This window comes from Pteropus alecto, unplaced genomic scaffold, assembly GCF_000325575.1.
Source record: "Pteropus alecto unplaced genomic scaffold, ASM32557v1 scaffold34, whole genome shotgun sequence".
Lineage (NCBI taxonomy): Eukaryota > Metazoa > Chordata > Mammalia > Chiroptera > Pteropodidae > Pteropus > Pteropus alecto.
This window is the reverse complement of record NW_006435763.1, coordinates 5,703,063-5,730,681: the sequence shown is the minus strand read 5'-3', so window position 1 is coordinate 5,730,681 and position 27,619 is coordinate 5,703,063. Positions and strand designations below refer to the sequence as shown.

General features: G+C 51.5%; 1 protein-coding gene across 1 annotated transcript in view; it reads right to left on the bottom strand.

Moving 5' to 3' along the window:
- XYLT1 (xylosyltransferase 1) overlaps positions 1 to 27,619 on the bottom strand; it is a 158,084-nt gene that overhangs the window by 16,544 nt on the left and 113,921 nt on the right. Inside the window, 4 exon segments of the mRNA XM_025046101.1 lie at positions 1,184 to 1,446; positions 5,173 to 5,349; positions 8,308 to 8,509; positions 20,047 to 20,127. Coding sequence (XP_024901869.1) covers positions 1,184 to 1,446; positions 5,173 to 5,349; positions 8,308 to 8,509; positions 20,047 to 20,127 — 723 coding nt within the window.

The following is a 27,619-nucleotide window of genomic DNA, read 5'->3' as shown; positions in this document are numbered from 1 at the left end:
ATACTGGCTAGTGGCCAGCGAGAGGGTCCTAAGGGGTACCTAAACGTTTTAAATCCCAGTTCTGCATTTTAACGCCGTTCTCGGTTATATTCTAGGTGTGGTGCGAGCAGTACGGTCATGTTTTCCAAAGGGGTCTTTCATAGAAACAAGCGAAGTGTCCTTCGATAGATGATTGGATAAAGAAGATGCGGTACATAGATGCAGTGGAATATTACTCAGCCATAAAAAAGACGAAATGCTGCCATTGGTGATGTGGATGGATCTTGAGACTATGCTAAGCAAAAGAAGTCAGTTGGAAAAAGTCGAGAACCACGATTTCACTCACATGTGGGATGTAAAACTGAATCAAGCACCAAACGAGACCAACGAAATCTCATAGGGAGCAGTATGGTGGTTACCAGGTGGGGCAGGTGGGGCGGGGGAAGGCAGACAAGGGCAAAGGGGTCAAACGCATGGCTGCGGAAGACTTGACTTTGGGTGGCGACACATGACGCGGTATGCAGACGATGTGTTATTGAATTGTACCCTTGAAACCTATGTAATTTTATTAACCGAGAAATTTAATCAAGTACAAGAATTTTGAAAAAAGGCTCTTGACTTTTCAGAGGTAGATATTCAAGTATTTATGGCTGAGGCGATGTGCCATCTGGGACGTGCCTCGGTCAAACTGCCCTCGGTCAAACAGGTCGGCCTGGGGCCGGTCACTGCTGGGGCTGGGTGATGCCAGCATGCGGGGGGGCTACACTTTCCTCTCCGTTTCGGATATATTTGACATTTTCCATAATAAAAAGTGAAAAAAAACAAAAACCAGTTCTGTATGTTCACAGTTACCTTCCATTTAAGACAAACATGACTACGTAACAGGGTGACATAGAGCTTCCTCCTACAACACATAGACTTAGCGTAAAGAATGAGCCCATTGAAAAGAAATAACGGGGTGACTCTCAGACCCAGGCGTCGGAAAAGGTTCAAGTGCAATGACGGCTTAGACCGGAAGGGCTCTGAACGCTGGGGTGGTCATGCAGATGCTTTTTAGGAAAAGAGGCGAGAAGCCCGGTGTGGGGCCACCGCCCCTGAAGCAGAGGCCGGTCCCTGGTCCCTCTGTCGCGCCCTCCTCCCTGGCCCTGCCCCCGCCCCTCCCCCACCGCTCTTTTTTGGCGCCCCTGGGCTCCCCTGGGCTCACCGGCAGCTGTTGTCATCCTCTGCGTGCAGCGACGCCTCTGCCCGACGCAGGCCCAGGCGGGCAAAGGAGTGGTACAAGGTGAGCGTCACGTCGCTCAGGCTGTGGGTGCCATCCGGCTCGTCGTAGACGTTCTCCCAGTAGGAGCGGAGGCCCGGGGTCCCCGCCGGGTAGTTCCCGTACAGGTAATAGTCCAGCTGCGCGATGACCTCCTGGTTGACCACGGCCTCGAACTTGCGGGCGAAGAAGGTGGGCCGGGCCGTCTGCTGTGCTCACGGGAGACAAAGGTCAGGTGTCAGCCTGCGGGGTGGGGTTGGGGTGGGGGCGGGGGTGGGGGGCTGGGGGCACGGCTCTGCCGTCAGCCTGCCTGCATCCAGATCCCAGTGCCGACACTTATTAACCTCTCTGTTCTGAGTTCCTCCCTCTGCAAAATAGAGATGAGAGTCAGGGCTTTCGGAAGGAATGAATTAATGTTTGTAAAGCGTTTGGGGGCGGTGATGGGCCCGTGATAAGCATCATTTACATGTGTGTTAAATAAATCAACATCCTGGATGTTTATAGCTGGGATGGATCTCAGAAATTGTTTAACTGGAGGTCTAGGGCAAATACAGCCTGCGGATATATTTTAATTGTCCAGCAGAGTGTTTTCAAATTGAATTAGCTGGCAACATTTACAAGGCAGAAGAGTTCACAGAAACACTTTTTGGCTTCCCTGTAAACAGAAATAGATTCGGCCACCTGGAGCCATGTTCCTACAGGGTAGGGACTGGTTAAAGCTGAACAGTAGTTGTCCCTAACCAGGGTATGGGCTCCTCAGCTCGCCACAGACCCCACCACTCCCTACCGCCTCCTGGGCTCTGCGGCAGAGTCAGCATCTCTGGGGACGAGGTCTGGGAATTGACCCAGAAAAGCTTTCCTGGTGGTTACGATGCAGTATTTGAGGACCATTTATGTAAGCCAAGTTTTCGGGGAGACTGAGGCCCAGAGAGGGATTCATCTAAGGTCACACAGCAAGGTAATGGCAGCGCCAGGGTTAAGGTCCAGGGACCCGGAATAAATAAACAAAATACTGAGCGCCCGTTATCCGCTAGGTCTTATACCGTAAGCTGGGATCAGCCAACCTTTTCAGGCAAGGCCCAGATCATGAACATCTCCAACTTTGCAACGGCTCAGCTCTGCTGCTGAAACGGGGAAGCAGCCGTGGACAAAACAGTAAATGAACGGTGTGGCTGGGTCCCAGAAACACCTGCATCGACAAAAGCAGGCAGTGGGCCGGAACCGGCCCCGGGGCCGTAGTTTGCTGACCCCTGGTCCAAGGCTAAAGGAACACCTCGAACACAGGCCCCTCCCTGGAGGAGTCAGGGTCTAGTGTTCTTATTGCCTTGAGTTGGGGCCTGCGCGGTTTTGGCTACAGTGGATTGATGAGCACGAGGCTCTGCGTTTATGTCGTTACCGCTCATCCTCCCGATCGCTCTGCAAAGCAGGTGTTAGGATTCCCATTTTCCAGATGAGGAAACAGAGCTCAGAGAGGGGACGCGAGAGGTGCAAACCCACGCGGCTGTAAAATTCAGACGCGGCTCCGGTGCCCCTCAAACCCCAGGTCGTTCGACTGCACAGCCCTAGGATCGAGCTGCTCACTGAGCGAACTGGAAGCCCCCGATTAAAACAAAAACAATCGAACACCCTTTGTATTATTCTGAACATCCCGCCACCTCTCTGCTTCGTGAATCCTTGGGACGCCCGCCGCCGTGGCGCAGGGGTCAGCTCAGTCCCCTTCCAGTGGCACTGAAAAGACAGGCTACCTAGGTTCAAATCCGCACTCTGCTGTTTTTAGCTGTGGGCAGGTCACCCAGGGCCTCGGCTTCCTCATCCTTAAAATGGGTACGATGACGTGGACACGTAGCGTAGGGTCTGCCAACGGCGTCAGACGCTGTCATCATGTGACTATGATCTCCACCCTCCTTAAGCCTGCTACCGGGGGCTTCTAAGGCTTCGTTTTTCGGGGGGCAGAGAACTGGACTTAGGGGCAAAGTCGCCTCCTTTCCTGGTCCGCGATTCTGTAATCATAGCTGGATCTCCTAAAAAGGCACGTTTCGGTATTTATCATTCTCTTTCTTGGAGTTCTTTGAATGAGAACCCCGCGTTTCTTACAGGAAGCAGTTTCTTGATTCTAAATGTTGGGGGATATTCTTGATCTTTGCTTACTGTGAAAGAAAGAGCCGTGAGCACATGACGCCGTCTCTGTGTTCGCCAGTCTTTATCCGAGACCACGCTGTCCCCAGGATGCTGGGGCTGGCATAGAAATCTGCCAGCACAAGCAGCCTGAGAGGGCAGAGTCCCCAGCAACCACCATGGCCACATGCTCTAAATGATGAGGTCCTTTGCAACAAAGGCCACGACGGGTCCTCTACAAAAGTGGGAATTCTTTCTTTCTTTTTTTTGTTCCTTGGAATAGGTCGTATATTCCCCCTGCAACCCTCTTTCTGCTCAGCAGATCTTTTCTGCACGGACAATGGAGCGAAAATATCACCCACGTTTATGCCTAAATTAACATGGGCTTGAGGAGGTCCCTGAGTGGCTCTCAATCTGCCACCAAAAACGGGTCTGAAAAAAAAAAAAATTACTCATTGCAGCAACTGCTTCGGAGGCGAAAGATGTCGTGGGAACCTCGAGGGATTATAAGAGACAGGATGAAACTGGCTGTGGATTCTGCATCTGTGTAGACATGAAACCAGGATGCTGGTGGGGTCTGATGCAGAAAGCCCAGGGCTGGAACTGGAAACACCTGCGCGGGACCTCCAGTCCTCCCATTCTACTAACTGTGTGACCATGGGTGAGTAAACCCTGCCTGTGCCTCAGTCTCCCCACCTGCACCATGGAGATGACGTCTACCCCGGTGAAGCCAGTGCCCATAGCGGGGCTGGTGCAGCCTGGGACAAAGCAGAGTCCTACCCCTGTCCTTCTCAGACGGGCTCCCAGTCACCTAGGGATGGTGCTCACATGCCGATTCTGACTCGGCAGGTCCAGGTCAGATTCTACACTTCTAATGCCCTCCCTGGTGATGCTGACGCTGCTGGCCTGTGGGCCACACTGAGGAGCCAGGCTAAGAGACCAAGCTCCATGCGGCAGCCAGTGTCCACCTGTAGGTGGCTCGATTACAGGCCAGAGTGAGTCAGCAGGGGCACCTCACACTGGGTTATTGGCCAGGCACTGTTGTCTCTGCCCTCCCTCTGAACTAGCAGTTTGAAAGCAGCATACTGCCTCCACGTGATGGCTCTAGTGACCTAGAGTGATACGTTTAACTATTTTGCAGCCTTCTGTTTATGGTCTCTGCAGCTGGGTGGGGGCATGGTGAGGGGCAGGGGGGGAGGAGGAAGGTGCTCAGGGTGCTGGTATGAAGGCAGTAGGAGGAGCGCCCACATGGGATGGAAAGAGGTTGCCACCCTGGAGAGGTCTGGGCGCCAAGGCCCCCTCGGGGCTCGTGGGAAGCAGATGGAGTATCTATCACCCTCCTGCCTCTGCTTTCCCTAGAACCGTAAATTACCAGGCGGTGCAGAGATCTCTGTGAAGGTGACGGCATTTCTGCCTCTTGTTACTCCTTAAAGTTCACAAATGAGTTGGTTTTTTAAATCTGGCTGCTTGTCAGAATTTCCCCAAGTGTAATATTCAAAAGAAAAATTCCTGGACCTCACTGGAGGCCAGCGGTTCTCCATCGGGAGTGAGTTTGCCCCCGTGGACATTCGGCGATGTGTGAAGACATTTCTGTTGTCAGGACTGCAGTGTGCTCCTAGACCCGGTAGGCAGAGGCTGGGGATGCTGCTAAACATCCGTCTGGCTACGGTTGGCATTGTCATTACCATTATCAACAGCCAGGGCTGAACACTGTGGGATGGGATGACCAACAGGCCTGGCCCTGGATGCCGGCAGAGGCTGGCAGGGAAGGTGCGGTTTTGGGGGTGGGGTGTGGGGTGGGCGGGGCACGGTGGGCTCACCTGGAAGCGATGGAAGTCCTGTGGCTTGAAGTCGTTGGGGGAGCAGCCGCACCAGTCCACGATGTGCTTGTACTGGCACTTGCAGCCCAGCTTGCGGTTCCAGTTGGTGATGCGCAGGTTGTTGTCCACCATGGTGTCACAGTGGGGGCTGTTCTCCAGCACCGTGTGGAAAAAGGACTGTAAGAGAGAGAGCGGCCGACCTGAGACCTGTGCCAGCCTCGCTTGAATGGGCCGCGGTGGGGTCCTGCCCTAGACCACCCGACTGTGGAGAGGCTCTCTTGGAGGGGCATCTGTTCTCTCTGTAGATGGGGTCAGTGCCAGTCCGGTCTCATCAGGGAACACTGGATGTTTTGTCCAGAGCGGCTTAATCCTGCTCAGAAGTCTAACGTTCTGAGTGTTTATCTAATTGTCTTCCTCCAGTAGTCTAGAATCCGATTTCAAGACATCCCTTATCACCCAGGACATCTTCTGTCTGCTCAGCGGAGAGGAAAAGTCCCTCAAAGTATGTCAACACATGGGGACCAGAGGAGGAAAAAAGACAAAAATAAGTGGGGACAATTTTCCAGAAAACCTTGGGTTAAAAGGCTCTTGCTTTGCAAATAGCCAGGTCAGAAACCAAAGGGATTTTGCTCTGACGTGTCTCGAGAACAAAGACTGATGCTCTGGAATTTCACCCCTGGGTAAGCGGGGCCAGATTTAGGGATGCATCGGGCTCCGGGGCTGGAAGGCATCCCAATTGCCCTCCTGCCTTAGCCACTGGAGTAGCATCCTTATAGCACAGGGAGGCGTAAGGCACTGCTGCTTGCTGTCCATGGTGCTGAACGGAGCACTAGCATCTTCCTCTAATCCTAAGACTCCTGGCCAGCCTCTCCCAAGTATCTGAGAAAGAGGCAATGTTAAGAGTGAAAAGAGAGACCGGAGAGAAGAGATATGCCTGGAGTTGCTGAAAGACAGACAGACAGACAGACACACACACACACAGACTGAGACCGACTTCTTTTCGGACTCTGTTGTGTAACCACTCCAGATCCAGGAAGGTACATTTCCCCCTGCTCTCTGTGAGAAACTGCTGGGGAATACGTGTGTGCCTGCTATAAATTTATGGCACAGCCTTCAGACTTCTTCTGAATTGGTCCCCTGGAGGGAGTCTGGGAGGAGGGAGGACAAGGCAGAGATGCTGGTGTGGGGGAGGCACATCTGTCAGGGTCCTGCAGTGCAGTGTGCCTGTGTGTGCCAGGGGAGGGGTGAGACAGAGAGAGCCAGCGTCAGGATGGGCATCTGGATGAAAACAACCAAAGCCCCAAATAGCCTCTTCTCAATGGGCGGGTGGGCAAAATGAGGCTCCGCCCACCGCCCACAGCAGACCTTCCTGTGATGCTAAATGACATGTCCACGAACCTGGACTTTAAGCGTGAATTGCCTACAAGCCCACAGAGAAGCATATTCTCCATCAAGCGGTGGGGAAAAGTACCCAATTACCGATTGAACTGTGTCCTTTCATAATGATACAGAAATTTCCTTCAAGATAATGGATGAGGAGGTTATCAGAATTGAGAGAAAAGGTGATTTTCGCTGAAATAGGATTAAAAGCTGATTACTTAACATGTGTGCAGAATAGCAAAACCTGGCCCAGTGATGACAAGCCCGTCACCCCTCCCAGATCTTGGCACTGCCCCAGATGCTGGTGGGGGACATGGAAACCATCAAATGAGATGCACTGTCTTGTCTGGTCTAGAAGCACAGCACCTGAGTGGTCTGGAGGGCACAGCCAGGAAGAAATGATGGACCGTTCACGGGAGGTGTCACGGGCCCAAAAGAAACAGAAGCAGCTCTGGAGTTTTGTGAAGTCAGAAATTAGGATGCAAGTGAACTGGGCGCTGCATCTACAATCTCTCAGGTCTGATAAGGAGGCTGCTGGCATGTCAGACGCCACACTTCAGCCCTGGGCCCCCACCCATCTCCGTCTATGCAGTGGGGCTTCCGAAATGGAGTGTTCGTGTCTCCCCAAGCTTCGCAGGTTGAAATCCCAACCCCAATGTCACAGTGTTAGGAGGCGAGGGCTTTGGGAGGTCATTAGGAGTTGAAGGTAGGGCCCTCATATGTGGGGATTAGTGCCCTTTGAAAAGAGACCTCAGAAAGATCCCTAACCCCTTGGGCTATGTGAGGACAGAGTGAGAACTTTCAGTAGACAGGTGGCGACCTAGAAGAGGGCCCTCGCTCGACCATGCGGCCACCCCGATATTGAACATCCGGCCTCAGAACTGTGAGAAGTAAATTTCTGTTGTTTATAAGCCACCTTGCCTATTGTACTTTGCAGCCTAAACAAAGCTAGCTTCCTACCCTGAGGCCTGAAATGTGGTGAAAGGCTCCCTAGAGCTTTTCAAATACTTTTCAAAGCCGAAAGGAAAGGCTGAGTCCCAAGCATCTAGCCGTGATGGCTGTCGGAGCAGGGGACTAGTGCAGGTCCAGCAGAAGCCCTGGCTGGCTGTCTTTGGGATCACTGCAATTTCTGATGTGACCGATGAGGCCAACGCTATTGTCCGTCTGTCAGGAAATGACAGAACGATATTCGAACTTAGAAAAGGGATTCTTGGTGTCGAGAAAGTCGTTATTTCAGGATCGATGACCGCAGAGGATCTGTCAAAAGTTGATGCAGCTGCGTCTTCAAAGGGCCAGGATATACAGCTGTGTGGGTTTCGCACTACACAACTGTGCCGCCGACATTGTAGATATCAGAGGTTTGCATTTTTTTTTTTACAGTGGTTTTCTAGGAAATGACAATAAATGTCTTATTCTAACAAAATCAATGTATCGTGATGATTTTGTGACCAACAGGAGCCAAGTGTCTTGGGGAAGAGCTGCCTCTTCTACCTTGCACAGAGACACTGTGGACTGCTGGTGGCATCTACTCCATACGCCTCCAGAGACTGGAGGAGACCATGGGTCCTACTATGACAGCAAGGTCCCTTGTACTGGATGTAGTCCTCCATCTTCATCTAGGTGTTTGGAAGGCTATGTACTGAACTCAGCATCCCTTTGCCAAAAATTCAGTAAAAAGTCAACATCCGCTTTGCTCCAAAGGCTAGAGCCAGCCCCCCATCCGACCTCTCAGGATTTTTTGTCCTGGACACTCACCTCGGCAGGAAGCAGGGTATAGGAATAGAATTGCTTCATTTTGGTCACCAGGTCGTCCGTGGAGAATGTCACATACTCCACAATTTTTTTATCCGAGCCGCCATCCACGGCGATGCCCTCTGGGATCCGCCTGTCCCCCAGGCGCCACATGTGGGCGTCACACTCCAGGAAGAGCCGGTCCAGGCCTTGTTTCCGGATGAACCTGAAAGAGACAGAGAAGCCCTCAGCCTAAAGGTGACCAGAGAGAGGGTGCTCCACCCGGAGCCCGGTGAGATGGCCCAATCATGGCAATAAACGCATCTGTTGAGCACTTACTGTACGACAGGCACTGAGCCAGGGGCTTTGTGAACAGTTGGTCACTTTGTCTTCACAAATGAGGCAGGTCCTTCTATCCCTCAGGGGTAGGTACTATTATTACACCCATTTTACAGATGAGGACCCTGAATCTTGGAGTGCTTCCCACTGCACAATTAGGTGGCAGTGGCCATCTGCTGCCTCTCCTTCCTGTTTAGGGGACTTCAAAATCACCTGTCATGCCATGGACACTGTAGCTGCTTGGGGAACATAGCCTGTGGAACTTCATCTCAGAATAATGCTCTTAAATCAAAATATATAGGGTTAGAAAATATTTTTTAAAATCCCAAATTATCAAATGGTCATTCACGTGCTTTCGATTCACACATTAAAAACAGGATTACGAAATGGCCGGTCTAAAACCACTGTAATTGGGAAGGAGCGGTGAACAGAAATGGTATTTAGAGGTATGGGCATTGACTACAACAAGACGGAAAATCTGTTGATTCCTAGCAGTTCCTGCTTATTCTACTGTGGTTTGTTCCCGACATTTAGCTAGATTGCAGTTAGAGTTCATGAAAAATAAAGATCGTTTTCTTTCCGTTCGAAGTCACGGGCTCCCTGGATTCCGTCCACGAACCCCAGATGGAAAACTCCTGCTCTACAGTACCTATATTGTGGATTTTGCAAGGCAGGCCGGGCAGAACCGCACTTTCTATTTTGCAGATGCCTGGCGTTTCCCACCTAGCGTGTGTCCAAGGCTCATCCGCTTTGTAGCAAATATTGGTGCTTCATCCCTTCTTCCCGTCCACCCAGCATCCAGCCCTCGTTTTTCTGGGAGCCACATCTCGGTTTTACTTTGCTGGTCACTAAACTTCAACTCTCGGTCCACATCGTTGTGTGACAGGGGCGGCCGCACAGGAGCATGGGCGTGGGCGTTACGCGGGAGCCTACGGCAGGCGGACGGCTTTCCCGAGGACACACAGAGGACACACGCGAGGACAGAAGCCAACCGGGAGATCCAGGTGTCCGACGTCCCTGGTCTCGTTCTTCCTCGAATACATTTTTTTCCACATGCGAAACCCAAGCTTGGCCTCGCGTGGCCGAAGGGGTTAGGGATTTCTTCGTGGGGAGGAACGCGGTGAAGGTTTTTCATGATCCTCACCGGATGACCCCAAAGACACAAAACTCAGCTCTAACTGGCTCACTGAATGAAGCCCTGAGTTTAGGGAAATAAAATCCTACCTCGACTCTGGCTGGTGCTAATTATACAGAAATGTCTAGTCGGCGCATTTAACCGTGCTTAACGCTCTAAGCTTTAGATAATTTATACCAAAACTTACATGGCAACCAAGACTAACCAAAAGATAGAAAGAAAAGAAATACAGGTGTGAGGACTTGCAAGATTTTTCTTTCCGTGGTTCGGTGTTTTAATTTCATGTTCCATTATATGGGATCACAGCACTGTCTTGCAATTTTAATGTGCTGTCCCAGACCATAATACTCAAATACAATATTTATGCAGTAATCTCTAAAATGAAATATTCATGGGGTTGGGAGATTGGTTGCTGTATTTACTGCATTCCAAAACTGATAAGCTGCTAATACATGCTTTGGTTAATTATGAATAAAAATAGAGATGACTGATTCCCAAGGTCTCAGGAAAATTCCTGGGTGGAGAGGGGCTACCGGGAAATGGGTCTGGATTGGGAGAAGCTGGCAGAGGCCCCGAGTCTGAGCATCTAGTAGGTGAAAGAAATGAGCCACTTGGGGAGCGCTTTGCTCTTTGTCCTGCCCTGTGCATTTGCTATGACTTGAAAAGGTAAAGGCTGGAAATCAAGGTAAGTCGGTACACACTTGGGTGTATATTTTCCCAAATGCTGCCATGCCAGTAAAGGGTGCATGGCTCGTTCGTCCGTCGGGCGAGCCCCATGACACCTGTCCTGACGCCTCCCGAGTCGGCTTTGAAAATGTGATGGAGGTCCTCGCGTAGGGTTTGGTAAGCACAGTTCCCTCCAGCAATGGACCGACGTGACCATCAGCTCCTCCTTACGGAGTGACAACGTCTGTCCCCAAACCCTCACATCCCTGATCATGCTTTCACCCTTTATTTTTTTCCAAGAAATTAAAAAATGTTGATAACGTACACAAGTCACTTATTTACAAGTTACTTGTTTCTCCTTACTAGGTGTAAGGCCCAGGGGGTCTGAGATTTTTGTCTATTTTTGTCCCCCGCTGCAACCTCGATGTCTACAACAGTGCCTAGCGTACAGCTGGTGCTCAGTGAATATTTACTGAGTGAATAAATTAAGGGAAGGGTAACAGCTATGCCCGTCAGGCAATCAGGAAGTAGCAGCTGTTAGTTAAACCAGGTATCCAATTCTTCTACCACATATTTGACAGCTGAAGGACATGAATCACAGGAAGTTTAAGTGAATTTCCCAAAGTCATACAGCTAGCAGTCCTGAACTTGAAACCAGGTCTGGATGAATCCAGTGCAAGCGCTCACCTACTCTGCCATGGTTCATCTGTTCCGATTTGCCAGGCCCCTCTCAAAGGACCCAAATGAAGGATCTGAGAACGTCTGCTGCCTCGGGAAGGCACTGTGCAGAAAAGACAGGGGCACAAAGCCTCGCTGCTCGTCTTACGAGACCTCGCGAGGACTCCTGTCGTCAGCCAAGGGCAAACGTGGAGTCACCTGCATGTGGCTTTGCCTCCTGGTATGTACCTTTCAGGGATGGGCAGTTTGCCTTCCTGAAACTTCTCTGCTTGCACAATATGGAACAAAGTCATAGCTAAACGGGACTCCATGGGGATGTCACAGGGACCAAGTCCACTCAGCTGAGCATCAGAAGCAAACAGGTGGGAGGTGGGGAGAAGTTCCTGCACCTCGCCTCTGGGGGAAGAACTCCATTAAGAAAGCATCTGCAGCCTCCGGAAACCATCTCAGAGAAGGCCGGCAGGGAAGACGTCTCTCGATTCAGTTAATTTCGTGTCTACGATCTCGGCACAGTCATCGAGTGTGAAATTATTCCAGAACCGTCTTGTCCTGTAATGAGTTCTAAAAGGAAGAGCTGTGCCTCTCAGATTTCACAGCGTATTTGAGCAGGAAGGAACGTTAGCAATGAGCTAATATAACTAATTCTACAGATTAACACACACACACTCATACTGAGGCCCAGAGGGACGTCTGATGATCCAAAGCCATCCAAGTCATCGAGTGTGAAATTATTCCAGAACCGTCTTGTCCTGTAATGAGTTCTAAAAGGAAGAGCTGTGCCTCTCAGATTTCACAGCGTATTTGAGCAGGAAGGAACGTTAGCAATGAGCTAATATAACTAATTCTACAGATTAACACACACACACTCATACTGAGGCCCAGAGGGACGTCTGATGATCCAAAGCCATCCAAAGTCACGTAGCCTAAAAAAAAAAAAAAAGTCCCTGTCTTCTCTTTTCCTGTCCAGTGACCTGTCACTGAACCCAGATGACTCCTTCGGCATAAGTCCAACCTCAGCATTTTAGTTAACAACTAAAGTCACGGAACAGAGCGTGAAAACCACAGTGTAGGAAGTCAGCCAGCTATGTGAACGGGCTCACCACACGTGACAGCCGTGGGCTCTGGGCTCTGGAGCCAGACAGCCTGACTCAAGTCTTGGGTCTGCATTAACCTTGGGCCACCTGAATGTATGATAGCTCGGTTCCTAATGTGAAAAACGGCGACCCTAAAAACAGCTGCCTCACGGAGTTGGAGTGAAGGTCGACATGCGATGATGTGTGAAGAGGGCTTGGCGAAGTGCTTGGCGCCTGGTAAGTGCTCCCTAAGTGTTCGCCAGGGTGCTCGACGTTTTCCTTTATCAGGCTAGAAAACGGAAACGTCTCTCTGTCCTCTCCTCTCCCCTGTGACTGGGTGGACAGGTATCTGTGTGCAGGGCACCTCCAGGGCGAAGGAGAAAGCCTCTGTGCCCTGAGAAGCAACACTATTTCAGTACCAAGGACAGAAGCCCAGAGCGCCAACGGTGAAACCCATCGCCTGCTATTATTTTAGTGGAGCGATACCCACGGTCATGGTGGTACAGGTGACACGTGTCACGGGCGTCCTTCTAATTCTGTCCGAGCAGCACGAATACAAAACCCTCCCGTCTTTCCGTGCCGTGACTCAGCGAGGATTCAGTTCGCCATGTCCTGAGTTTGGCAGTTCCGCGGCATCCCTGCTGGCCGTTTGTCTCAGGCCCAGGGCGGGATGTGCCCCTTTCTGACTTGGGCTGGACTCAGCTGTCATGTCTACACTGCAGTAGCTGGAAGAGCAAGCGGGGCTTGGGGACTCTTCCTTATTAAGCAGCTCTAGGGAGCACCTGGAATACTCCAGGTCTGTGTGCTGAGATTATGGTTGGGAATCATGGTTTGCCTTCTAGGGAGAGACGAAACAGTAGCAGCAACAACAACAACAACAAAATAATAACATATACCAGTTACCGATCACTTGCTACCTTCTAGGCCCTGTTCCTCGCTCTTAACACATACGCTCTCAGTTCGCCTTCGCCACAACCCTATGAGGATCCATTTTCCATCCAAATGTAGTGTGAGAGACCCGGGGAGGTTAAGGAAATTTCCCAAGGTCACGTGGCTGGTTCGTGGCAAGGGTGGCATTCGAATCTTAATTGTCAGGCTCTGAATCCCATCCTTTTAGCCATAACGGTTATAATATGCTCTAATAAATAAATAAGTAGGCGTAAAGAGCTACCAAACACATTAATATGCAATTAGTCGTTTGTGATAAGTGCTATCCAGAGAAACTCAGAGTGCGATGAGAGAAAATAAAGAGACAGCGACTTCGTCGGTGAAGAGTGCTGGGGAAGGCTTTGCCGAGGGAGGAGGTGGTGGCGTTTAAGCTCGAGAGAAGGATGAGAAAGAATCAATCCTCCGAAGAGTCACGGGGAAGAGCTTTATCAGCTTTATAAGACACAGGGTGTGCAAGAGCCCGGATGCACAAAAAGACCTCAGGAAAACGCTCAGCTTGACACCCTCACTCGGAAGCAGGCCAGCCTCAGGGCAGGCAGACTGGGACGGGACGGAGAGAGGCACGTGTCATCCATACGCACACGTGGCCTGGACGAGGCAGGAAACGCCACAAGGAACATAACGGCAAAGCGGTGAGGAGCGTAGACGCTGGAACCAGACCCCCGGGCCCCGTCTGTGCCCCCCAACTCTCTGCCTCGACCCGAGCGTGTGTTGTTCAATCTCTCTAGTGTAGGTGTCCCCTACACTACGTGTCTGGAAAACGGGCGTGATAACGACGCCCGTCATGGCACTGTCGTAAGAAGTGAAAGAATCAATTTCTGCGAGGCATCGAGGACACAGTCCCCGGCACGCAGTGGACCCTCCACGTGTCACTATCGTCACACGCCCTGTGTGGAGAAAGCTGACTTGGGCTTGACATTCAGGGACGGGAGAAAAACAAGTCTAGGAGGAAATGCAGGGTCTGGGCCCCGAATCCGGGAATGCGGAGAGCTCCAGCGTGGCCCCCTCAGGGTCCGAAGAGGCTTGTACCTCCAAGCGTCCCAAGGTCTGTTGAGGGCTAATCGATTTTCCACCTTTCACGTATTTTTAAAGACAATCTTTATTGCCTTTTCTTCTGATTACGAAAGGAATGCACGTGCTTCCTAGAAGGCTTGGAACATAAAAAGAAACCGAAGAAGAAAATAAAAACCCTACTCTCCTTCTCAGAGATGATGCCGTGAGCATAGTTTCCTTCTGGTCTTTTCTCTAACTTCAACGTGTATCGTTTTAAAAAAAAGTTTTGACCTCAAAACCCATGCTGAGGCCGAGAAAGGGTACGTGTGCACAGCCCAGTGTGGGCGCTTGTGCGATGCTGACTGTTCCTTTCACACGATTGAATTAGATAAAGTGAACATGCAAACAGTGATCAACTCCTTGCTTACGTTTAAGGAAAGCTAAAGGGAACGGCAATATGCTTTCCCCGTTGGAGATGAGATATTAATTATCTCCTCCCATCAATCACGGTGCTACAAGTCAGCTGGGGAGAGAGCCCATCTCTTGATAAGCAAGTTGGCACCGAAGGGCTTCCTGAAAGCAGATTTGTTTGGAGGAGGTTCCTGGCCAGGTTCTCGACGGATGTGCCAACTTTTGGCTGAATAGCTGCCTGTTTAGACATCAAGGGAGGTTTGGGTCTGCAGATTAGTTCAGTGTCAGAGACAAGAAGCTGCCAAAGCAGCTGGGCCGTTCTGGTGCCCAGGGAGGGAGGGCTGCCTCTACCAGGGGGTCTAGACCTGGGGACAGGAAGGAACTGGCTATGTCACTCTCGGCCTGGCGGCTGGCACCTGTCTTAGCTCCCTTCTGCTCTAGGCTTCTTCCACTTGAAATGCTAGTTGTTTTCCTATGATTGGTAGAAAGTGTTTCTAAAATGTTAATCATTTGTATGTCATCGTCAAGGTTTTTCTCCATCATCCTCGCCATCATCATCATCCTCCTCACCATCATCAATTTAATATGCACAATGAACTGTTCCAAGACTTATCCATATATTCACTCACTTTATTCCTGCGACTCTATGAAGTTGGTCTTATTATCATCTTCATTTTACACTTGAGAAAACGGACACACAGGTGGTTTACGTAACTCACCCAAGGTCACACACCTAGGGAGGGCTTAGCCCGTGAGCCCTACCATCTGATCCCAGAACCTGGATTCTTAACTGCCGTGCTATGTGCTTTATGTGGTACCCATATGAGAATTTTCTTAACATTTTTCTCAAAACCGATTTTAAATAGCTTTGACTATTATTTTTTTTTAAAAAAACTTATTCTCATTCTAAGCCTAATATCCAGGAAGTCATGGGCTAGATGGGCTAATGATATACATTTTTGTTGCTATACAGAAGATCAATACCCACCTTTCCCAGGGTGCCCATTTGTGACCTACCTGGAATAATCGACCTCGCACGTCACTGCTGGATCGTGAGTGAGCTCTAGGAAAGGCTGACTCTAGGAAGAAAGGGAAGGGCCGGACTAGCTTCCTGCATTTGTTTAAAAAGTGATTCCGATTTTTGCTCTCTCCCTATACCACATGGAATCCCGGGCTAAGCTCTGGGGCCCTGGTGACCTTGAATTCGGTAGAGAACTTGGATCAGCCGAGGCGAGAAAAGTCCCAGAGAAAACCCTATTCTGGCTGAGAGGAATAATCTTTCCCTTCCATCTCACTGCCTGTGCCCACTCAGTGGTGACTGGGCTGCCAAGATTTGGGAAACTTCTTCGATGTTCCCCAAGCATCAGCCAGGAGCGCCTGGGGGACCCGCTCACTCAGGCTGTGAGCAGACTTGAGGGCGCCTGCTTCCGCCCGCCCTGCAGAGGCTGGCTGGGAAAATGATAATGGGGGCTGCATGTCTTTCAATATATCTAGTTACTTTATTTTTGGTAGAAAGCAAGGGGAAACAGCGAACACTAGGCTCCCCTTCATTTAATTACAGGACCGATTTGGCAGCTATTTAAAACGTTGGTTTGCCTTTATGCCATCTCTTCGCAGTGGGAGCTGGAAGTGCAAATTGGCTCTAAAGGCTGGGCATGGGGACAGAAGGTCAACACTGCTATTTAGAACCACGTGAAATTAAAAACGAAGGCACCTCGTGGCCTATTTTGTGTCTCGTTTCTTGCTTCGGTCCCTCCCTGTCTTTGATGCCCTTTGAGCTCTCTGCCTCTGTTGCCTCGTCTTTTACAAGGGCCGGTCCAGAAGCATGGAGCATCAGAACGAGAAGGGACTTTGGAGACCATTTCGTTCCTCCCCCTTGTTTTTTCAAAGGGAGAAAATCAAGCCCAGAGAAGCGGCGTGGCCGCCTCAAAGCTGCCCAGCACGCTGGAGGAACGCGGGTCCAGAGCACGGAGAGGTGTCGCCCCGCAGGGATTCTGAGCCTGGGCTCTGGGGACACTCACCGGGGTCTGAGTCCTGGCCCTGCCCCCACTGCGTGAGCTTAAGCAAGCTCCTTCGCCTCTCTGAGTCTCGGCTCCCTTATCGGTCAAATGAGGCTAGTAAGTTGAGACGGGTCACCATCTGCAGCCAGAAAATTAAACCAACACCAAGGAAAATAGAACTAACGGAAGTGGGGTTAATGGATGAAGGGAGTCGGAAGGTACAGACGTCCGGTTATGGGATAAATAGGTCCTGAGGTGTTCTACACAGCACGGAGGCTCTAGTTGATGATACTGTGTCGTATATTTGAACGTTGCCAAGAGAGCAGATCATAGAAGTTCTCCTCACACACACAAAATTATATCTCTGTGTAGTGATGAACGCTAACTGGACTTATTGTGCGGTATCGCTCTGCGGTCTCTCCGTACATCGAATCATTCTGCCGTGCGCCTGAAACAAGTGTGATGTCATATGTCAATTATATCTCAATGTTTAAAAAAAAAAAGAGATATAAAGAGCCAGTAAACTTCTTGGCTCTTTGATGTGACGTGTTTATTTTACTTAAACCTTCTCCAGGAATAATAGGAAATAATTAAACTACCAAAAAAAAAATAAAAAATAAAAAACACTAACAGAGTCGAAGCTTAATGATGTCCTTTGAATTGCTCGATTCAGCCATATCTGAAATCAGCTACTGATATTTGAGTTGTGTTATCCGATAACTTCCTTTATCCCTTTGGCTAGTTTGAGCTGGGTTTCTGTCATCTCTCACCCAAAGTGTCCTTTCGAATACACCACCAGTACCGCCACTGGAGCTCAGCCATGCCCAGCTCTGCACGCATGGGCCAGAAAACAAATCGAGCATTGGTGAGGCGTGTTCATGCAGCAGGTACGAGATCTCAGCCCGCAGAGGGGAGAGTGCGGATGATGGCACGCCGGCTCGCTTTACTAGTAAATCAATCCTAAACGACCGCCCTTATCATCCCAGGGAGCGCATCCCAGCTGAGGACTCGTGCGTGAGCATCGGAACCCGTGAGCTGTTCTGTTCAGAGGACCTCGGAAGCTAAGCAACACTCTTAGCCTGAGCTTTTACTCTGTCCCGTACGATCTGGGTACCACCTGTCAACTACCGATGCACATCAACGCCACAGGAAGTGCTCACGCACCCAGAGGCATGGCTCTGGCCCGTATGCCATCTGTCTATTTCTCCCATCAGCGATATTTTCGTCCTGTGCTTATCATGGCAATGCCGTCATCGTCATCGCCACCGCCGTCGTCATAGAGTATTCACTATACGTCAAATGGTTTTTAGACAGCGTCTCCCTTAGTCTTCCTAACAACCCCATGAGTGTATTGGGGCTGTCGGGAAGATTATGTCCATGGCACAGGTAAAGGAAAAGGCTCAGAGGGGTTAAGTCACCTGTCCAGTGCAACACAGCGAAGACATAGTAGAGAACTTCAACTCAGGAGGGGTCACCTCTAAGCCTGTTATTTTAACCTCTGTGCTGTACCCAGTTCCTAGCACAGTGCCGGAAAAGAGTGGACAGAGAATAAATACTAAGTGGAAATCAGAATCGCTGGGTGGATGGAATTCGGACGCATCATTCAACTGACAGAGGACTCCTTTCGTGTGATGCAACATTGCACGAAACACGTGTGACAAGGTGACCTAGAGGGGAAGAAGGGCCTGCCTCCTCTGCCTAAGTGTGGGGACAGGAATACGCGGGCTGGTTTTGGTAACTGGCCACCTCCGCGGATTCTCGGCAGCTCTGCTTCACTCCCATGGGCTTTGGGGCCAGACACCTGGGATCAAATCCTCGCACTTTCTAGCCGCGTGACCTTGGGAAAACCATTTAGGTTCCCAAAGACCCCTTGTCTTTTCCTGACAAAGGGGGATAATAATTCTTATTTTCATACTGAGTGGCTGTTAGAATGGAACTGGATTCTGCATGAACGGGGCCAAGCAGAAGGACGGGCACTTAGTAGGGACGCAACATGCCGTGGCCCTACCTCTTCCTCCCCCACTCAGGCCTCTCCGCCCGTGGTGGCCAGGAGATGCTCTACTAGCCTGTGCTAATTTACAGAGCGTTTTCAAGTCTCGGGCTCCTTTCGAATGGGCAGAACGTCGGTCGTCGGTAAAACGAGAACCATCTATAAATAGACAGCTGGAGGAAATCGAAGTTACAATGTAGGAAAGTGACACAGCACCAGGACTCTGGGGTCACTGCTCTGAAGCTCAGGAAGTGAAGACCACTGCTTTTTTTTTTTTTCCCTGTCCCTCCGCTGCTGTGGATAAGTGGGTAGACGGAGTCACAGAGCCAGCCAGAACCACACCTCCATCAGCAGTGGCCGAGAACACGTCAAGCGGAGATCGCAGATTGAAATACCGACGGGACCAGGTAGGGAAGGGGGACCAATGAGGACCACGGAGTCCTGGGAACCACGGGCGTTGTCTAAGATCCAGCTGATAACGGCAGAAAATTCAGGCGAGGGGTTCGTGGACCGCCTTTTCTTTTGAGATGAGCCGGAATCTGGATGCTCATGGGAAGTACAGCTGTTTTTAAAGGGGGCTGTTCGTTTCCAAGTGAAACACCCGAATTAAACAGAAACCAAACCAAACCCACACAAGGGCCAAACGTCACATGCTAACAAGCTAAAATCATCCTGTGGGCTGCTGGGGCCTTTTCTGAGGTCAGTGCTAGAAAAAGAGCTCTAAGCTGCCAGCACGATCCTGGGTAGGTTTATACCAGTGTTTTATAGCTGGACGGCAGAGCCAGTCACGTGATCTGCCCTACAGGGGGTACTCGAGACTCTCCCATTTTAGCTGATGACTGGCCACGGAGATTCAGACTCAGCTTGAAGCTGGACCGTGACGTCATTTGGCTTTGCTCATTTTAATGAGGGTGGCGTCATGGGTCCAGATTGGGGATCCCTGAATCCCCACCAACGCCGTGGGCAGCAAGGGAGAGGCGGTGGTGAAGGCACAGGGCCGGAGCCAGGATGCTTGAGTCAACTCCATGCTGGCACGAGACTCTTTTTCTACTGGAAAGTAAACTTCAGGGGAGCGAGGATTTTGTCTTGTTCACTGCTAGATGGATGCCCGGTGAAGGTTCGACACTCGGAGAATGTTTGTTGAATGACTGGCTGACCAAATGATTGATCTGGGGACATCGCTTACGCTCCAGGCCTCAGCCTTCCCACCAATAAAAATGGCAATTCGCAACAGCTGCCCCATTTACCGCCAAGGTGGCTATCACGAGATGGGAAACTCACAAAAGTTGCTCGGACAAAGGTTTATAAGGCTCTGACGTGATGAGGCACATTTGCTATCATCTCTGTCCCTCAGCTGACAAGAGGGACCACTTCAGATCCCGCATGGAAGGGGCGAGGACACCCGTCCTTGCCCGTCTCCCAGCCTCAACTTCTTTCCGGCTGCACCAAACCAGCCTAGAAGGAAACCCCAGAATGATCGCTCATATTTTCATTTCCATTTTGCACACACATAGGAGGAAGATGTACTACCTTGCATTGTCCCGGCCGTGCGACTTCAGGAAGTTCATATCTCGGTATCGGGAGAGAAATGCCACCAGCTGGTCATTTGTCCTGTGGAAACAAGCCGAGAGGAAAGTCAGGGTCCTCCGGAGACCGTGGAGGGTTGAGTCTTGGCTCCCATATTTGTCACAGAAAACAAGATCCCTCTTTTTACACCCCGCGGGCTGATAAGGCATATTCTTTCATGAGTCACATGAAAGAATGGGCTTACCACACCGCGGGCTGATAAGGCATATTCTTTCATGAGTCACCTTCCCTGGGCTTACCGCTCTGCCTAAAATGGACCGTTTGTGCATTTGCCTCCTATCTGCTTCCATGACCATGAACTCCGTGAGGGCGAGCATGGTATCTTATTAGTTTTGGAACGTGCGATGCCCAGCACCGGGCTTGGCAAACAGGAAGTCATCGGCGTGTAGCTCAGTACCAGATACAAAGCGACCTCAGGGCTTTTGCACGGAGGTCCTGTGCTTGGGAAATTCTGCCCTGCATCTTCCCATTGCTGGCTTGCCATTGTTATCCAGGTCCCTTTTCCAGTGTCATTTCATCAGAGAGGCCTTTTATGGTCACACTACCTGAAGTAGCACCCGCGTCCCCTGTTTTATTTCGCTATCCTACCATCATCTGAAAGCATCGAAATTGCTTACGTTAGGATGTAAGTTCCATGAGGACAGAGCCTCCTCGAACTCGCTAATCATCGACACAGAGTAGATGCTACACTGATGTTTGTTAGATGGATAAATCACTCACGGCGAGATGGGTTTGAACTGACCCTTCACACGCATTCTGAGGAATGAATGAATGAATGAATGAATGAATGCATGTGTGTGGGAACAAATACCAAGTCCTAGATAACCACTGGGCACGTGACGGAGAGAGCTTTAAAAATTACGAAGTGCGACATGAACGGAGGACACCGTTCCCGGCTTTGTTATCTCAAATTTATCGCCCTCGGTCTCGGTGTTCACAGCGTAGTCACAGCTCATCGGCTTGTGCATACAGCTGTGACAGCATTTTAAAAGGCAGTCACACACACGGGCCTCCATCTGCCGGAGACGCGGTCGCCTCTTCCACCGAAGAAACCCAAACAGGTAAACGGTGCTGAAGTGACAGCTCCTTTGTCATCAGGCGTCTCCGCTCAGGCCTTTTCATTGAGAAGGAAAGGGTTAAGCATTGTTTCGAATTGGGAGAAACGCCAAAGCAGTAGACAGGAAGGACAGGCCTGGGACTAGAAAGGAGATGAGACCTTTGGGGGGGGCAGGTGGGGGCCTTAGGAGGTGCTGCTGGGGCTCAAGAAGCAGAAAGGTCTGGAGACAGATCCCAGACCCACTCCTGACCCAGCTGTGTGTGTCTAAGAGGAAGTCATTTGGCCTCCTCTGAACTCATCTGCCAGCGCATAGTAGGTTCTCCATATATGTATTGTGAATGGATAACCAGGTGGATTTAAAGGGCCTACAGTAGGTGCACAATAAACACAAGCTGCTCTACAATCATCTGGTCCGAGCCGCCCCCACCCTTCACTCCCCTGGAACCCCCTGCAGACTCGTCACGCCAAGTCCCCGCTCTGTAATTGGATGACTCACAATGACCGACTCATCATTCCAGCGGAGGGGGCACAAAACAGTTAAGAGATGCTGCAGTGAAAATGAGCCCTGTCGACGTCCCATCCTATTACCGAAATAAACACCGAGTCAGAGCCAGCCATCCTAGCCGCGGCAGAGTCCAGACACACCTCGTGTGTCCGCAGTGAGCTAAATCTGGCACACGCACGGAAGCCGAGCCCCGCTCAGCCCTGCCGGTGTGCAGAGAGGTGAACCCCAGGGAGGCGGACGGAGAGGCTCGCCCCACGTGTCTGCACAACGGTGCGTGTCTGGGTGGACGACGCCCACCCGCCCGTCGCGATGGAGAGCCCGTGCGTGCCTGACGCCAAGTTACGGCAGCCTGCGAGCAGAGAGGGCCTCTTGTAGCTGCTGGGAGAGGTGTTAATTCAATCGGCCTATGAAAAATGAAAGCGAGCTCCTCCAAGCTGTAACGAGGCCCATTCTGGTCCCTATTTACCAGCCCCATTGCCGCGCTCCGCATCGGTTCATTACTGTCGTCCTGATGAATGCGGGGACAAGTTAACCTCTGAATGGGTCCCCAGCAGCGGGAATAATAAGCAGGGGCCCGCGGGCGGCATCGGCGGGAGGCTCGGAGGGGCCGGGTGCGGCCGCTCTCTCGAAGCCTCAGGCCTCCCGGGGTCAGAGGCTGCAGCTCCATTTGGTGACCCCAGAAAGTGCCTTTCAGGCCCCGAGCTGGGGCCATTTTCGCATTAACCGCTTCACCAAATCCCCATCTGACCGGGGTGAATAGGCATTTAGCGAATTTACTTAGCGATGCTTCCACATGAAATCCTCTCAAAAGATGACATCTTGGGGGGAGGGAGGGCGGATGGGGAGGGGGCCTCGGATTCCAGGCCCAGGGCTTGTGGGTAGAGCCAATTCTCAAAGCAGAGAGCTGTGTGTTTGGTTGGATGGACACCCCCCGCCCCCCACCTTGCCCCTCTCCCTGAGGCCCGGGGGCCCCCTCGCTATCCCTCTGTGTAAAAAGCCTGCTCTGAACGCTAAAGACTTTCTCCCCAGCCCCTCTCCAGGGGGAGACAGAATTCGGCCGAGGACCAAGTTTTCCCATTGTTGCTGTCAGATGCCTGTCGATAATTGCCTACACAATATTTAATTCTCCCCGGATAATTAACAGCTTGCGATCTGTCGACATTCTACCCCGTTCCAGGCTCTCTCTCTCTCTCTCTTCCCCTCACACACATTTCCCACTCTTTCTGGCGGAGTCATTTGCCAAGTGGCTCCCACAGCTCATCACTTGTGTCTGTCTCTTTATCAATATCCTTGGACCTTTCCCGGAAATCATTAGAGGATGCGTCTCTTCGTCTACGCTGCTTCCTCTGATTCACGATGGTGACTCTGGGGCCCGACGCTGTAGCCTGTGGAGCCGCTGGGACATCTTTGTTTTAATAAGCGTGTCTGTTTTTAATAAGTCGATATTAAAATAAACGTGTTGGAGCCATATGGGAATATCGATTGAAATGAATAAATAAATGACTACTAAAAGAAGCTCCGTGACCGCTTACAGAACGTCGGTCAGGCCCTAGGCCCTGGGGCCAACGCTTGCTACTATTTATTGCATTTGGTGTTTGCAAAGATGCTATAAAATGTGAGTTTCATTCCCCTTTTACAGGTGAGCCGCTAGGAGGGCAACTCAGAGAAGTCGCCCATTCAGTAAAGGGAAAAAATCGGGACTGGAACCTGATTCCGAGTGTCAAAGCTCATGCTCTTTATTCCAGACCGAGTCCACCTGTGAGCACGTGACTGAATGAGCGAGCGCGTGACTGAATGAGCGAGCGCGTGACTGAATGAGCGAGCGCGTGACTGAATGAGCGAGCGCGTGAATGAATGAGCGAGTGCGTGACTGAATGAGCGAGCGCGTGAATGAATGAGCGAGCGCGTGACTGAATGAGTGAGCGTGTGAATGAGTGAGCGTGTGAATGAATGAGCGAGTGCGTGAATGAATGAGCGAGCGCGTGACTGAATGAGCGAGCGCGTGAATGAATGAATGAGCGCGTGAATGAACGAGTGCGTGAATGAATGAGCGAGCGCATGAATGAATGAGCAAGCGCGTGAATGAATGAATGAGCTCCATCCCAGCGCGTGACTGAATGAGCGAGCGCATGAATGAATGAGTGAGCGCATAAATGAATGAATGAATGAGCTCCATCCCAAGTGCAGGAGAACGCGCCTGTGCCTCCCCATTCAGAGTCTGCCCTGCGCCGAGCCCAGCCCTCCACCCTCGGACGTGACCTAGCTCAGGCCCCACCCAAGACCTGCCGAGTGGAAGCTGCGTTTGAACGAGGTGCCTGGGCGAGGCGCGTGCCCCTTCCAGCTTCAGGGGGCTCTGCTCTAAGTCCGGCGTGGGGAGAAGGCGAAGAGGGTGCAGGAGGAGCAAACCGAGACGAGTTGGTGACTCTGGGCACATCGATCCGCCGAGACATGTGTGACCACAGGAGAAATGTCACCCTCCGCCCTTCCGTGACGAGCCGAAGGGCACAGAAAACCATGACGGCGGCAAGGCCAGCCGTGCCCCTTTCCTGTGCTTTCAAAATTATGCTTATGACAACACAGATTATCGCAAGCTAGAGAATTAAGTGGCAGAATTAAATGGCGGCAACGTTTAACCCTTGAGTGTCTGCCGCGTGGGCCATTTACGAACCCACTGGTTCCTCACGGCTACCCAGGAAGTGGATGCTGTCATATTCATGTCCCTTCTTTATTGCATGAGTGGGAACATGTGTGTTCCTGGCTTTTTCATGTCATGATAGACGCCGCGTCCTGCCTAACAGGCACTTCCCGGTAGACGTCACCCTTTTTCGTGGCTGCGGAGAAGCCTGTGGAGCGGGTATAGCAATGTCCCAGGAATGGGCGTTTAGAAGGTTTGCTCCCCGCCCTTATAGCTAGTGCCCCCGTGAGCATCCCTGCGTATTTATCTTTCCAGATGTTAGGCGTAGGAGAGGTTGCTGCAGGATTCAATTTCCAGATGTGGAACCGTTCGTGCAGAGGGCACGTTTTAGCCTCTCTCTGCTTTCAGAAAGACACACTCCACGGAATGAGCCTGCCTCACATTGCGGGCATGACTGGGGTTCGCACCCCCTGCACCGGAACCAAGCCAGCTGGCTGATAGAGGGGCGGGGAGGAAGGGGGACATTGCCAAGGTGACAGAGCGGGGGAGTGTCCTGGAGAGGCTGGCGGGCTTCTCTGGCAGGCTGACCCTGCCTGGGCAGGGGCCTCCCAGCTTCTCCATGCAACCAACAACCTGTGGGACTCAAATGAACTGTCTGCCAAGTGGCGAGAGGTGTGCGTGGGGCGCGCAGAACCATCCTCAGGTTCTCCAGCGCCCGGGGCAGCTGCTGCAGCTGGTGCCCATCTGTCTGCTCACAGCACTGGGATTTTCTATCCAGGCACCTTGGACAACAGTTTTCGGGAGCCTGGCTACAGTCGTGAGATGAGCAGGCACTGGATCTAACTCCATTCTGTTCCCCCAAGACCTGATGCATCGTAAGTGCTCAATAGATATTCACTGAGATGCTTAACAGGTGTCCCAGTGGAGCGCTGGTGGGCAGGGCTCACGGGCGTGGCTTCTGTGCCCGGCATGGCGCCTACCCTGTGCCAGAGGCTTGGCCTGGGAGGGCAGAGAGCTCTGCCACTCGCATCTCCATCTGTGCCTTTGCCTGTCCAATACCCTGGACCAGGAATGCTCTTCCCAGGGTCTTCGCCCAGTGAACGGCGGGGAGGTGGCAATGATGAACCCCAGGGCATGAGAACACATGGGAATGGCGACTGCAGAAAAAAATCTGCCTTTGGTGCCTGCAAAGTGCTACGTGCCCTTCCCTCTTCCGTCTTCCGATGACCCTGCAAACCTGCGCGAGTTTACACGTGAATAACGTAGGACCCGGCGAGGTTTCACGGCTTCGCCCATCTCGCTTGTGTAGAGAGCAGATCCGGGCCTCGGATGGGTTATGCTTGGGCCTCACTAAAGTCTTCTCGTCTCCCAGGAAATGTCTCAGGAAGGGCAGAATTCCAGAACGAGAAGAAAGGTCAGGGCAAAAGCCCTGGAGATGAGAGAAGGGTGACCTCCGATTCATATGTCGTCAGAGCTTACGGCGAGACCCACACTTGCCAAGACACAGGGGGCAACGTATGGAAAAAGCTAGACGCTGCTTCTTCCAGGATCCCACAGGCACGGTGACAGCCACAGCGGGGCAGCGGGGAAGTGAACTGGGCAAAATACCAGCTTTCAGAATCCACTCTAAACCAGCCTCTGGGAAGAAGTCATGGGATCTCTCTAAAACATAAGTCCCATCACACCCCCCGCCCGCTTTCCTGCTGGCTCTCCCCACAAGCCCTCCGCCACCTGCGGGACAAAGTCCTCACTCTGAACGATGATGCGAGGCGGTTTGTGAGCTGGCCCTGCCCGCTCCCTCTTCGGAGTCACTGGAAGTTTTCTAAATGTGGTCTGCTCTTCGTAGCTCCAAGACTTTGCAGCGTCTGTCTGATCTCCTGTTTCTTTGACAGGTCAGGTGCTCGTGGTCCCTGTCCTCAAGGGACAGAGGGGGAAGGGAGACAAATCGGTAGAGTCTTGTGACGAAGCGGGTAAACATCAGATGAACGGAAGCACAATCACGCTGGAGACGCCAGGAGACAGCGCTTCCCTTTCCACAGGCTGGAGAACCACCCGGATGATAAAACCCACGCGCTTTTAATTGGATTTATCTTTTTCGCGACTGACACAAACGATGCCGAATTAAAACATGCTCGTCGCATTTGCAGGGACCGGCGAACCATTTCTCAAAGTCTCGACGCTCCCACAGAACATTTGTGAGACGCACGTTTTTCATTTTAAACATATGTAAGCCGTTCTAAGAGGCGGTCTATCTGGCATTCCATCAGTGGCAAACTCTTCACATGTCAGCCTTTCCTCCAGATGCTGTAAGGGACGGGTAACTGACAAGCATCCACATCCAGAGGCCATGCCTCATCCTAGAACACCACTTGAATCGTCAATGAAGAACGAAATTGCCATCCAGCCTTGTGCCCGTGTGTGTAGCGTCTATTCGATTACATTTGAACGCTCTGAAATCTGGTTGTCTTCAGATGCCACGGGACATCGCAGACGAGCAGAACATTTGGTGAACCAAAGTGTGTGTCCCCTTATGACGACTGATTATAGCCAGCGATTCGATTGGGTTTTGGGTGGACAAGGCGAGTCCCACTGTGCAGGGCAGCGGAAGAGAGAGTCATAAACGCAAATGCAATGTACGCGGTCATTCAGGGCTGCCAGCGTTGGGAAAATCCTGGCTGGTACAGACACTGGTACCAGGGATGAGGTGAGGAATGGCAGGGAGGGGCGGCCACAAGGAGCTAGCCCCCATGATGCTCGAATGTTAGCTATTATTGCTGCTCTCATGATTATTATTACTTCTCTGAGTCCAGAGCCTCTATTCTGCTGGGGGTAGGATACAAGACTTTCCATCTTTCAGAATGTCAGGGTCAGGTGAGTTCAGATTTCAGCTCTGGAGTGGGACTGAGCTGGAAGGACAGCTGACTGCCACTGATCACCTTGGGCAGCCTGCCAGGTTCGCTGCCCGTCTGTACTGGAACAAGGTCACGATGCACTGCAACATGGCAGAGAAGCCACACGCACCGCCACAGAAAAATAAACGTTGCGGCCACCTCTGCAAACCTCAGCCAGACACAGATCCTTGGCCGGAGCGAGAGGTGCTGGAGGACCGAGGCATGCTGTGCCCAGCATAGTCTTTAACCACAGACGTCCAAGGCTGTTTGTTTATTGCAGAGGGCTGAGGAGACATTAGAAATGCAGGGGGTTTAAACAGAGGACACAGGCTGCCAGGTAGGAACGTGGCAGTTCTCGGAGACAGACGACTTCCAAAATGTTTTTTAAAGGAGAATGTATCATAGAGGTCAGTGGTCGTCAAACTGCA